The following is a 14248-nucleotide window of genomic DNA, read 5'->3' on the forward strand; positions in this document are numbered from 1 at the left end:
TTGTACCTGCATACAGTACTTGAGTAAATGTACTTTCCAAAACTGTCTACATGAGATTTGAGATTTTAAATCTTCCAACACCACATTTAAAGTAGCCTAAATAAGTCTTTAATTGGCTAAGAATGAGTTAAGTGAGATAAATTAAAGGTTTTGCGAGACAATCCATTTGCTGCTTGTACGAGAAGTAACGAGAACTTACGAGAGAACGCGAGAGTGAGTCTGACCAATCAGAGTTTGACACGTCACACTTCTGGTCTGTGCATGGATCTACTCAGCTAGCTGGTCTCCCTGTTTCATCCATCGTATTTATGGTTTAATGCTCTTTATGAACAACGGCAAATAACAAGTAAGTGCTGCGATTAATCTTGCATTAATTCCCACTAACGTTACGTGACGCGTCGGCAACGTAGCTCCAAATTGTATCTGAAGCTACCTAGCTAGCACTCGCATCTGGATGACCTGCTAACAGCTAGCTAGCATTAGCTTGTCTGCTCAGCTGCAGTAACGTTCTTCATGTCTGTATAATTGACCCACCAACATCTTTTTGAATGTACTCAACCACTTCATCCTATATATACATATATAGCGAGCAATAGTTGTGTTAAACGTGTTGTGTTTTGCCTCCAGATATCCACTATGGCTTCTCGAGCAGGACCGAGAGCAGCAGGTACAGATGGCAGTGACTTCCAGCACCGGGAGAGGGTTGCCTCACACTACCAGATGAGGTAGGATCTGTTACCATTAAAGGGTCGAGTGGTAAATCCATGGACCCCAAATCTCTCTTAATGACTTCCTCTGTTGAGTGAAGTTGAAGTGATATAATTTGATCCTGAGGTTTTATCATCAATGCAATGCTGAGTTCAGTAAACTCTGAAGTCTGTGTTTTGTGCGTGACCGTACCCGTCTGTCTCATTTGGCACAGCGTTGCTCTGAAGTCTGAAATCCGTAAACTCAACATTGTCCATGTGCTGATCTGGGTGCTGATGGCCGCTCAGGTAATGGCCAACCTTCTCTTTGACTTGACAGTTGTTCCCGTTTATGACGTAGGTTAAGTTAGTTGTAACTGCTAGTTGGGACTGTGTTGTCAATCTTTTCTCAGGTGATAGTGAGCCAGCTGAGCCTGGTGTCGCACAAGGTTGTGGCCTCTCCATACCAGTGGGAGTACCCTTACCTCCTGAGCATGATTCCCACAGTCTTCAGCTTCTTGGCGTTGCCCCGCAACAACATCAGCTACTTGGTCATCTCCATGATCAGCTCCGGGCTCTTCTGCGTGGCCCCGCTGCTCTACGGCAGCATGGAGATGTTCCCCGTGGCGCAGCAGCTGTATCGGCACGGCAAATCCTACCGCTTCATCTTCGGCTTCTCTGCCGTGACGGTCATGTACCTGGTGATCGTGATCGCTGTGCAGGTGCACGGCTGGCAGATCTACTACAGCAAGAAGCTGCTGGACCAGTGGTTCACCAGCACGCAGGAGAAGAAGAAGAAATGAGTTGACATGAGGGCTTTTTCTGGAAAGCAGCGACTGAACTGGTGGATCGAGCCAGACAAGACAAGAGACGCTCAAAATGATTGTCTTTTTCTATATTTATATTTGACAGCAATAACATCATTGTTCAATTGTTAGCAGAAAAGCATTCCATGGACTGCTTGTGACTGCTGCCATCACTCTGTACATTAATCCTGCATCATACAAAATATACTGTACAACTGTAAATGTTGCGTTTGTAAACAGACCAGGAGTAACTGGAAGAAGACTGTAATCACATGTAAGTTGATGTTGTGGAAACAAATCCAAAAATAAATTTAAATATTAAACTGGATATTTTGTCTTTATTTAGTATTTCTTATTATCTGTGCCAGTATTCTCCCCTCTCATCTCTTTGGTTCATTTAGCAACACAGCTTTCTCAGCCTATTGTGTGTCGTGTAAACAAACCTTGCAGGGCAACACGTGCAGGAGGCAGATGCTGTTTGTTTCTGTTTCAACATGCCGTTGTTCATTACCATGAAATGCCCAAAGAGAAAGTGGAGATATGATTTGTATTTTTTTGATAATTAACCTTCATTGTATTGTGATGCAGAGTCACTCGATGCGTGATGCAGTTTGTGTGTTACGCTCACAAGGTAATTCCCTCAGAGTGGAGCTTAGTGGTGATGCAACATGGCTAAACGGTATGTCGAGAAAAGGAGCAAAAAGTCATAGTATGTCAAAAAAATATAGTATGTCGAAAAAAAGTCATAGTATTGTATGTCAAAAAAAGTGATGGTATAGAATGTAGAACAAATATATCTGGTGATAGAAGAGTGCTAACGTGCTATACTATGACTTTTTTCAACATGTTTTTTTTTGAACCAACACCCTACGTGATGAAAACAAAAGACAAGTCAAGCCTCTCAGATCAAATAGCTGTGATAAAAATATATATAGATATAAATAATATTGATGGTCTGTAAGCCAATGTCGACTGAGTAGCTGATTTCACCATTTAAAATAGTGTTGAATGACTTTGTTAAAAGCCTTTCGACACCCTCACAGCTCCAGATGAGGAGCCACAGAAGGAGCCAGACTCCTCAGCCCGGAGGAGGTCGCAGTGCTGGTTGTTCCTTCTGGCTTCATCGTTCATCACGGCGGCCCGAGCTCTACGTCTCTCTTTGAAGGCCGAGGACCCTCAAACCACCACGTTCTACTACACCTGGGATCACAAGGTCATGTCCGTCATATTTAGAAAATCTGTCAACTATACAGGATCAAAAAACAACACATCTACTCAGTGTTTGATGGAATCTAACGGGCATACGCAGTCGTATAATTTCATACACTTAGTAAGCATACTAAGTATTATACACAGATTTAGTTCCGTATGTAATTCTGTCCTAATTATCACAGTCCATCTTCTAGGTGACACATCCCATCCAGCTCATTTTTGCACACAGAGTTTTCTACAGTTAGATTTCAGCCTGAAGCCAAGTGAACTGCCATAAAAGTGGTTTTATCCACATTTATGAATGGAGAATGGACGACTGCTCTGAGTTTCAAAACTTTCTGAGACATGAACAGTGTCGACTTGACTTGTTTACCTGTTTTCATTCCCACAGTTTGTTTTTTTTAACCCCTAAGATCGGCCTGGTGCCTCGGTGGTTTAGACGCGTCACTTTGAAGAGTCGTTGTGAAGGAGCTCTGCTAATGAGGCGTCTCTCTCGGACAGTAATCACTGCTTGTTTTTGCTGGTGGGTGAGAAGCTATAATTGGATCTCAGAGGTATTTCACTCTGTTTGTTTATATAGTGTTTGTGTTAATGGTAGGATTTTTATCACATTATCCAGTAATTAGGTAATTGAGGTGGCCAATTATGTCAAATAGACAAGAAAAAAAGATTATTTATCAATTATAGATAATGCAACAGAGTAAAAACAAAAAATATTAAGTGTAAAAATGCACAATATATACAATGAAATATAATTGTATTATTGTTATATTGCCATGTTGCATGTTGTACTATTTTGCATTATGTTGTTGGAGACCCATAACAAGAAAAATTAATCTTATAGCCTGTCCTTGATACTATAAGAGGCAAAGGTTACACACCATTGTATTACTATCATAATCACACTATCTGTTGTTCCAGGTTTTGCCAGAGGTTGCAGTGCAGTTCTCCGAGACAGTAGGGGGCGATGTTGCACTGTAACATTTGAAGCTAACGCTGTTGACAGCAATGGGGACAGTCTGGATTGAACGCCTTAACCTTTCTGCAACTGTGTAAATATCATTTAACTGCTTTAATTGAGGGCATGTTCCGGACATTGTGTCAGGCTGGCGGCGCCGTTTTTAAGGTAAAAACACTGTTTATTTGACACGAACAGTCTTGTTGTGCTAGTTGAAAGGTTAGCTAACTAGCTGCATGCTAACTAGCTGCATGCTAAGTTTAGCCCTATGCTTTAGCTGGAACAGTCACTTTACGTTAGTTATTTTAACCGCTAGCACCTGACATTTAAGCTTTCTATATGTGCATTCATAAATATATACACTACAGCTATTACTGTAACGTTACTGCACCACCACCACAACTACTACTACTAGTTTAGACCTTGAAATCAATAAAATAACTACATTTCTTTGGTTTTAAAAATGCATTAACATTTCTCCCTTTTTGTGTAACATTGTTCAACTTTGAAATGAATGCAACTAAACATTGTGATCGTGTGTTATCATTTTGTGTGTCCTCGTGTAGGCGGTTGCAGGTGTTCTGGTGTTCTAACGATTCCTGAGAACTATGGAAGAGTCTTCAGGTTTGTCAAATCCTACGTATCTTTGTGAGTTTATCCGTGAACATTGGTGTGCTGTCGGTAAATGTTGGTGTTTTCTCTTCTCTGTTTTTGGTCCAGACTGCTGAATGAACAAAGAGACTTGAAGCTCCTGGAGGAGACGACAACTGCAGCGCTTGAAGCAAACATTTGGTAAATATCAAGTCAAATTTTAGTAGTTGTAGTAGTATTCATAGAAATGTCATAGTATAGTATTCCACAACAATTAAATAGCATATCATAAAATCAAAAAAATATTATAATATAGTATGCCATAAAAAAGTCATAGTATATTATGTCATAACATTTAATATCTAGATATGGTATGTAATGTAATAGTACAAAATAATAATGTAGTTTTGCATAAATATTTTCTGAAAATATATATTTGTATGACAAAAGTTTTAGTTTAGTATTCTATAAAAGAGGCCTAAAAATTGCACGTGTCAAATGTCATAGTCATGTCATACAAATATTAATAAAATATCCTAAAAAACTATTTCATGTCAAAGTATAGTATGTAGACAATGCCATAGTTTAATATATCAAAAATGTTGTAGTTTGTTATGAAAATGTCATTTAGTAGTATTATATAGTTCATTCAAAGTATTTTCAAAAGTCACAGTATAGTTTGTCATATAAATGTACTAATATAGTTTGCACTCAGTCAGCAAAACGTTGATAACCTTTGTTGTATTTATTATTATTATATTTATAATATCATAGTATAGTACATAAAAAAAATTATCATAATATAGTATGTCATACAAATATCATAGTTTAGTATGTTATAAAATAAGTCATAGTATGTTATAAAAATATCAGTGTATTATGTCAGAACAAATATTATAGTATATAGCATGCAATACAAATATTCTTAAAATATCATTCAAAATATCCTAAAAAAGTATCTCATGTGAAAGTATAGTATGTCAAAAATGTCATAGTTTAGTATGTCATAAAAATATTAGTGCTGTTTGCTAGAAAAAGTCAGAAAATGTAATTTAGTAGTATAATATAGATAGTTCATTCAAAGTATTTTCAAAAGTCACAATATAGTTTGTCATAAAAAACATAAAAAGTCATAGTATAGTATTTTGTGAAAAAGTCATAAAAATATCATAGTATAGTTTGTCATAACAAAGTTAAAGTAATTCTAGTATGCAATACAAGTATTATTAAAATATTCAAAATAGTATATGCCATAAATTAGTCATAGTATAGTATTTCGTAAAAATATCACAGTATAGTTTGAAATACAAATATTATTAAAATATCATTCAAAATATCCTAAAAAAGTATGTCAAAGTATAGTATGTCAAAAATGTCATAGTTTAATATATCATCAAAAATATTAGTGAAGTTTGCTATAAAATGTCATTTAGTAGTATAATATAGTTCATTCAAAGTATTTTCAAGTCACAATATAGTTTGTCATATAAATGTACTAATATAGTTTGCTCTGTCATCAAAACGTTGATAACCTTTGTTGTATTTATTGTTATTGTTGCAGTATTAGTAATAATTCCTGTATGTGATGCATGTTCTAACGTTGTCCTTCTCTTCTTCTCTCTCCAGATGAGTGCAGACTTTCCAGACGAGGTTTCTTCTCTTCATCCACGTCTTCTTCTGCTGCTCTGCGGTTACTCTGAGATCTAACTTATGAGAGTGGGGGGTGGTTCGAAAGTTGAAAATTTGCTGTGCAGCTAATTTTTTTAATAAAAAAAATTCCATAACCATCTCCGTTCATTCTTCCGAAAACCCAGGAGGAGACGGACGTCTCGACCCCTGGGGCAGTGGACATTGATGTCCTCACATAGGTGAGGAGCGAACCCGGGTCGACGCCATCCTAACCGGGTACTACGTTTCCACGCCACCATGTCACTCACACTTTAACCTTTTCTCTTGGTATATTTGTCTTCGTCCTTTGGCTGTTAGACCTCAAAAGTTACTGCACCGCATAAGAATTGAACCCATAACCTCCTGTCTCCTAAGCAGTCGTCTATCACCTCAAGCTATCTGTTATCTGATACTTATGTCTGTGCCATTGCATATTTGTCTCCTCTGTTTTGACTGGTTGACCTTAAAAGTCACTGCACCACACAGGGATCGAACCCATAACTTCTGGTCTCCTAACCAGTCGTCCATCATCCTGAGCTATCTGGCTGGTCTTTCTGCTGAGACTTTTGGAACTTATTCACCTACTTTATGGTGTCACACTTCAAAATTTAAAGCATTACTGAAGATACAAACTCATAACCTCCAGTCACTCATAACCCAGACTCACTTATGTCAAGTTGTACGTCTTCATAGAATGTTTGACTTCCTCATCTTGGGTGTTGGACCTTAAAATTAACCGGACCTCAGGATTGAGCCCACAACCTCCAGACTCCTGATCAGTCCTCTATCACCCTGAGCCATCAGACCTGACAGGCTGACCTGCTGCAGCGTCACACATTGTTCTGCAAAAATAAACTGTCACTCTTCTCTATAAAGCTCCTTCACTTTTGTTGTTAGTGTTTCAAATGTGTGGAGGAAACAGACTGGACCTTCCTGAAACACAGTTAGGGTTTGATCCTTTCACCTCATGTTGTCACGCATCACTTGTGTCAGCACTTTCACTCAAAAATCACTGCTCCTCAAGAGGAGCAAGCTCATGAACTCAGGTCTTCTGAGCAGTCTGCCAACTGACTGAGCTATTCAGTCACACTGTCTTCACTCAGCTCTTAAACACAGAAAACATCTGGAAAAAAATAACATTTAAGCTACTTTACAAGAATGAGAGATTGTTCTGCACATTTCAGATTCACAAATAAAGCATCAGATCACCTTATGAATCAGCTCTGGTGTCTCTAATCGGCCGTGGAAACAGACCGGACTTTCCTGAACCAGAGTTTGGATTTGATCACTTCTCTTCAGGATGCCACGCGTCGCTCACTGTCAGCTGCTCATCTCAGTGAGCTATCCCTGAAGATCGAGGCCCGCCCATTTGTTCTGGGATTTGTTCTCCACACGGTGGGCCTCGAGCAAATTCCATGCCGCGAGTCGAGAGCTTTCACGCATGAGAAAAACTTAATTTTTTACCGCTTGACCATCTATGACGTTTTAGTAACCCTAACCCTAACCCTAACTAAGTGTTTATATATAGTTTACTTAGTTAGGGTTAGGGTTAGGGTTACTAAAACGTCATAGATGGTCAAGCGGTAGAAATTTCAGTTTTTCTCATGAGTGAAAGCTCTCGACTCGCGGCATGGAATTTGCTCAAAACCCGCCGTGTGAAGAACAAATCCAATAAAAAAATTTGCAATCCTCGAGCTTCAGGGATAGCTCACTGAGATAAGCAGCTGACGGTGATCGACGCTTGGCATTCTAATGAGAAGGTATCAAATCCAAACTGTGGTCTTTTTCCACGGTCAATTAGAGACACCAGAGCTGAACATGATTCATAATGTGATCTAGTGTTTTATTTGTGAATGTGAAATGTGCAGAACAATCTCTCATTCTTGTAAAGTAGCTTAAATGTTATTTTTTTCCCGAGGTTTTCTTCATCTTGGGCATTAAAATTAAACTCAACACGGGATGGAACCCACAACCTCCAGACTCCTGATCAGTCCTCTATCACCCTGAGCCATCAGACCTGACAGGCTGACCTGCTGCAGCGTCACACATTGTTCTGCAAAAATAAACTGTCACTCTTCTCTATAAAGCTCCTTCACTTTTGTTGTTAGTGTTTCAAATGTGTGGAGGAAACAGACTGGACCTTCCTGAAACACAGTTAGGGTTTGATCCTTTCACCTCATGTTGTCACGCATCACTTGTGTCAGCACTTTCACTCAAAAATCACTGCTCCTCACGAGGAGCGAGCTCATGAACTCAGGTCTTCTGAGCAGTCTGCTAACTGACTGAGCTATTCAGTCACACTGCCTTCACTCAGCTCTTAAACACAGAAAACATCTGGAAAAAAATAACATTTAAGCTACTTTACAAGAATGAGAGATTGTTCTGCACATTTCAGATTCACAAATAAAACATCAGATCACATTATGAATCAGCTCTGGTGTCTCTAATCGGCCGTGGAAACAGGCCGGACTTTCCTGAACCAGAGTTTGGATTTGATCACTTCTCCTCAGGATGCCACGCGTCGCTCACTGTCAGCTGCTCATCTCAGTGAGCTATCCCTGAAGATCGGGGCCCGCCCATTTGTTCTGGGATTTGTTCTCCACACGGTGGGCCTCGAGCAAATTCCATGCCGCGAGTCGAGAGCTTTCACGCATGAGAAAAACTTAATTTTTTACCGCTTGACCATCTATGACGTTTTAGTAACCCTAACCCTAACCCTAACCCTAACTAAGTAAACTATATATAAACACTTAGTTAGGGTTAGGGTTACTAAAACGTCATAGATGGTCAAGCGGTAAAAAATTAAGTTTTTCTCATGCGTGAAAGCTCTCGACTCGCGGCATGGAATTTGCTCGAGGCCCACCGTGTGGAGAACAAATCCCAGAACAAATGGTCGGGCCTCGATCTTCAGGGATAGCTCACTGAGATGAGCAGCTGACAGTGAGCGACGCGTGGCATCTTGAAGAGAAGTGATCAAATCCAAACTCTGGTTCAGGAAAGTCCGGTCTGTTTCCACGGCCGATTAGAGACACCAGAGCTGATTCATAAGGTGATCTGATGTTTTATTTGTGAATCTGAAATGTGCAGAACAATCTCTCATTCTTGTAAAGTAGCTTAAATGTTATTTTTTTCCAGATGTTTTCTGTGTTTAAGAGCTGAGTGAAGGCAGTGTGACTGAATAGCTCAGTCAGTTGGCAGACTGCTCTGAAGACCTGAGTTCATGAGCTCGCTCCTCGTGAGGAGCAGTGATTTTTGAGTGAAAGTGCTGACACAAGTGATGCGTGACAACATGAGGTGAAAGGATCAAACCCTAACTGTGTTTCAGGAAGGTCCAGTCTGTTTCCTCCACACATTTGAAACACTAACAACAAAAGTGAAGGAGCTTTATAGAGAAGAGTGACAGTTTATTTTTGCAGAACAATGTGTGACGCTGCAGCAGGTCAGCCTGTCAGGTCTGATGGCTCAGGGTGATAGAGGACTGATCAGGAGTCTGGAGGTTGTGGGTTCCATCCCGTGTTGAGTTTAATTTTAATGCCCAAGATGAAGAAAACCTCGGGAAAAAAATAACATTTAAGCTACTTTACAAGAATGAGAGATTGTTCTGCACATTTCACATTCACAAATAAAACACTAGATCACATTATGAATCATGTTCAGCTCTGGTGTCTCTAATTGACCGTGGAAAAAGACCACAGTTTGGATTTGATACCTTCTCGTTAGAATGCCAAGCATCGATTACCGTCAGCTGCTTATCTCAGTGAGCTATCCCTGAAGCTCAAGGATTGCAAATTTTTTTATTGGATTTGTTCTTCACACGGCGGGTTTTGAGCAAATTCCATGCCGCGAGTCGAGAGCTTTCACTCATGAGAAAAACTGAAATTTCTACCGCTTGACCATCTATGACGTTTTAGTAACCCTAACCCTAACCCTAACCCTAACTAAGTAAACTATATATAAACACTTAGTTAGGGTTAGGGTTAGGGTTACTAAAACGTCATAGATGGTCAAGCGGTAAAAAATTAAGTTTTTCTCATGCGTGAAAGCTCTCGACTTGCGGCATGGAATTTGCTCGAGGCCCACCGTGTGGAGAACAAATCCCAGAACAAATGGGCGGGCCTCGATCTTCAGGGATAGCTCACTGAGATGAGCAGCTGACAGTGAGTGACGCGTGGCATCCTGAGGAGAAGTGATCAAATCCAAACTCTGGTTCAGGAAAGTCCGGTCTGTTTCCACGGCCGATTAGAGACACCAGAGCTGATTCATAATGTGATCTGATGTTTTATTTGTGAATCTGAAATGTGCAGAACAATCTCTCATTCTTGTAAAGTAGCTTAAATGTTATTTTTTTCCAGATGTTTTCTGTGTTTAAGAGCTGAGTGAAGACAGTGTGACTGAATAGCTCAGTCAGTTAGCAGACTGCTCAGAAGACCTGAGTTCATGAGCTCGCTCCTCGTGAGGAGCAGTGATTTTTGAGTGAAAGTGCTGACACAAGTGATGCGTGACAACATGAGGTGAAAGGATCAAACCCTAACTGTGTTTCAGGAAGGTCCAGTCTGTTTCCTCCACACATTTGAAACACTAACAACAAAAGTGAAGGAACTTTATAGAGAAGAGTGACAGTTTATTTTTGCAGAACAATGTGTGACGCTGCAGCAGGTCAACCTGTCAGGTCTGATGGCTCAGGGTGATAGAGGACTGATCAGGAGTCTGGAGGTTGTGGGCTCAATCCTGAGGTCCGGTTAATTTTAAGGTCCAACACCCAAGATGAGGAAGTCAAACATTCTATGAAGACGTACAACTTGACATAAGTGAGTCTGGGTTATGAGTGACTGGAGGTTATGAGTTTGTATCTTCAGTAATGCTTTACATTTTGAAGTGTGACAGCATAAAGTAGGTGAATAAGTTCCAAAAGTCTCAGCAGAAAGACCAGTCAGATAGCTCAGGATGATGGACGACTGGTTAGGAGACCAGAAGTTATGGGTTCGATCCCTGTGTGGTGCAGTGACTTTTAAGGTCAACCAGTCAAAACAGAGGAGACAAATATGCAATGGCACAGACATAAGTATCAGATAACAGATAGCTTGAGGTGATAGACGACTGCTTAGGAGACAGGAGGTTATGGGTTCAATTCTTATGCGGTGCAGTAACTTTTGAGGTCTAACAGCCAAAGGACGAAGACAAATATACCAAGAGAAAAGGTCAAAGTGTGAGTGACATGGTGGCGTGGAAACGTAGTACCCGGTTAGGATGGCGTCGACCCGGGTTCGCTCCTCACCTATGTGAGGACATCAATGTCCACTGCCCCAGGGGTCGAGACGTCCGTCTCCTCCTGGGTTTTCGGAAGAATGAACGGAGATGGTTATGGAATTTTTTTTATTAAAAAAATTAGCTGCACAGCAAATTTTCAACTTTCGAACCACCCCCCACTCTCATAAGTTAGATCTCAGAGTAACCGCAGAGCAGCAGAAGAAGACGTGGATGAAGAGAAGAAACCTCGTCTGGAAAGTCTGCACTCATCTGGAGAGAGAAGAAGAGAAGGACAACGTTAGAACATGCATCACATACAGGAATTATTACTAATACTGCAACAATAACAATAAATACAACAAAGGTTATCAACGTTTTGATGACTGAGTGCAAACTATATGAGTACATTTATATGACAAACTATATTGTGACTTGAAAATACTTTGAATGAACTATATTATACTACTAAATGACATTTTATAGAAAACTTCACTAATATTTTTGATGATATATTAAACTATGACATTTTTGACATACTATACTTTGACATACTTTTTTAGGATATTTTGAATGATATTTTAATAATATTTGTATTTCAAACTATACTGTGATATTTTTATGAAATACTATACTATGATATTTTTTATGACATACTATACTATAATATTTTCTTTTTTCATGACATACTATACTATAATATTTTGTTTTTTTATGACATACTATACTATATTTTTTATGACATACTATACTATATTTTTATGACATACTATACTATGATATTTTTTATGACATACTATACTATGATATTTTTTATGACATACTATACTGTGATATTTTTTATGACATACTATACTGTGATATTTTTTATGATATACTATACTATGATATTTTTGTTTTTTTATTATATACTATACTATTTTTTATGACATACTATACTATGATATTTTTGTTTTTTTATGACATACTATATTATATTTTTTATGACATACTATACTATAATATTTTGGTTTTTTATGACATATTATACTATATTTTTTATGATATACTATACTATGATATTTTTGTTTTTTTATTATATACTATACTATTTTTTATGACATACTATACTATGATATTTTTGTTTTTTTATGACATACTATATTATATTTTTTATGACATACTATACTATAATATTTTGTTTTTTTATGACATATTATACTATATTTTTTATGATATACTATACTATGATATTTTTGTTTTTTTATTATATACTATACTATTTTTTATGACATACTATACTATGATATTTTTGTTTTTTTATGACATACTATATTATATTTTTTATGACATACTATACTATAATATTTTGTTTTTTTATGACATATACTATATTTTTTATGATATACTATACTATGATATTTTTTACGACATACTATACTATATTTTTTATGACATACTATACTATGATATTTTTTATGACATACTATACTATGATATTTTAGTTTTTGTATGATATACTATGATATTTTTGGTTTTTTATGACATACTATACTATGATATTTTTGTTTTTTTATGATATATTATACTATGATATTTTTTATGACTTACAATACTATGATATTTTATTTTTTTATGACATACTATATTATATTTTTTATGACATACTATACTATATTTTTTATGACATATACTTGTTTTTTTATGACATACTATACTATATTTTTATGACATACTATACTATATTTTTTATGACATACTACCGTATTTTCCGCACTATAAGGCGCACTTAAAAGCCTTTAATTTTCTCAAAAAACGACAGTGCGCCTTGTAATCCGGAGCGCCTTATATATGGATCAATTGGTTAATTGGTTGATCCATACTGGTTGTACACGGCGCTCTGTCAAAATGTTTCAGTACGACTGGTAAACTACAAAGCCGCACCGCTTGCAGCATTACGGCTACCGTAGTCAGGGGCGTCGCCGAAGTAATAGCGGTAAACACCGGTACTGTGCTTACTCCTACTCTATTCTATGCGCCTTATAATCCGGTGCGCCCTATATATAAAAACAGTTCTAAAATAGGCCATTCATTGAAGGTGCGCCTTATAATCCGGTGCGCCTTATAGTGCGGAAAATACGGTATACTATATTTTTTATGACATACTATACTATATTTTTTTTATGACATAATATACTATATTTTTTATGACATACTATGCTATTTTTTTTATGACATACTATACTATATTTTTATGACATACTATACTATATTTTTTATGACATACTATACTATGATATTTTTTTTTTATGAAATACTATGCTATATTTTTTTATGACATACTATACTATATTTTTATGACATACTATACTATATTTTTTATGACATACTATACTATATTTTTATGACATAATATACTATATTTTTTATGACATACTATGCTATATTTTTTTATGACATACTATACTATATTTTTATGACATACCATTTAGAAACATACTTACTTTGACTTGGTCCAGCTTCCTATGTCTCAGATCTCAGACGCTGAGCTGCTTCTCATGAGCCTCCCTGAGCTTCTCCAGCTGCTCCGCTAGCGTTTTCTGAAGGACACAGATGAAAACACAACACATTACAGACACACAATCATTCACATACAAGTATCCTGGCATTTGCAGTTTCCAGATGTGTAAGAACGGTAGTGTTTTTCGGGCCCGTCTCTCACCTTGAACACTTTGTCTCCATCCTGTCTGCTGCTCCTCCCCCACCGCCTTTTGTCTTTTCTCTGAGAACCAAAAAATAAGAAAATGAGCTCCTTAAATCTGATGTAATATCAGCTTCAGGTATTCTGAGGAGACATCAGAGGTAATGATATTCACACTGAATGTCCATGTCTAATACAGATCATATCCTAAAACTTTAGGAATTTTCAAAAAGTTCATAATGAAGCTAAAGAGGCCACTACATTTAAAATATGTATTATGCTTTCAATAGTCAACAACATGAAACACAATGCAGCCGGTAATGAGAAAATAAACATCCTACCTCAGAGCTGTAACACAGAGACGATGTTCTCTCAGTTGGTCTTCATCACGTCTTCTTCACAG

At 37.6% G+C, this 14248-nt stretch overlaps 1 protein-coding gene and 2 long non-coding RNA genes across 3 annotated transcripts; 2 read left to right on the top strand and 1 right to left on the bottom strand.

Annotated features, from left to right (window-relative positions):
- The first annotated feature begins 244 nt into the window (after positions 1-244).
- jagn1b (jagunal homolog 1b) lies at positions 245-1820 on the top strand. Its single transcript, XM_068719556.1, has 4 exons — positions 245-346; positions 628-725; positions 923-995; positions 1100-1820. The coding sequence occupies exons 2-4, from the start codon at positions 637-639 to the stop codon at positions 1487-1489; spliced, it is 552 nt and encodes a 183-aa protein (XP_068575657.1). The 5' UTR covers positions 245-346; positions 628-636; the 3' UTR covers positions 1490-1820.
- Positions 1821-3692: 1872 nt separating this feature from the next.
- On the top strand, positions 3693-6040 carry LOC137879056 (uncharacterized). Its single transcript, XR_011103698.1, has 4 exons — positions 3693-3830; positions 4229-4286; positions 4383-4454; positions 5880-6040. It is a non-coding gene; the product is annotated as an uncharacterized lncRNA (long non-coding RNA).
- A 5237-nt stretch (positions 6041-11277) lies between these two features.
- On the bottom strand, positions 11278-14248 carry LOC137879047 (uncharacterized). The gene is made up of 4 exons (XR_011103697.1): positions 14187-14248; positions 13867-13926; positions 13649-13744; positions 11278-11438 (listed from the first exon to the last, which is right to left on the bottom strand). It is a non-coding gene; the product is annotated as an uncharacterized lncRNA (long non-coding RNA).

Source organism: Cebidichthys violaceus, unplaced genomic scaffold, assembly GCF_023349555.1.
Source record: "Cebidichthys violaceus isolate CVI_PGR_0920_01 unplaced genomic scaffold, fCebVio1.0.p SCAF_24, whole genome shotgun sequence".
Taxonomy (NCBI): domain Eukaryota; kingdom Metazoa; phylum Chordata; class Actinopteri; order Perciformes; family Stichaeidae; genus Cebidichthys; species Cebidichthys violaceus.

Bases quoted from the DNA above. Each gene is read 5' to 3' on its own strand.
- jagn1b (XM_068719556.1), top strand. From the start codon at position 637: ATGGCTTCTCGAGCAGGACCGAGAGCAGCAGGTACAGATGGCAGTGAC. The intron at 726-922 runs GTAGGATCTGTT...CATTTGGCACAG, and splicing joins GCCTCACACTACCAGATGAG to CGTTGCTCTGAAGTCTGAAA. The intron at 996-1,099 runs GTAATGGCCAAC...ATCTTTTCTCAG, and splicing joins GGGTGCTGATGGCCGCTCAG to GTGATAGTGAGCCAGCTGAG.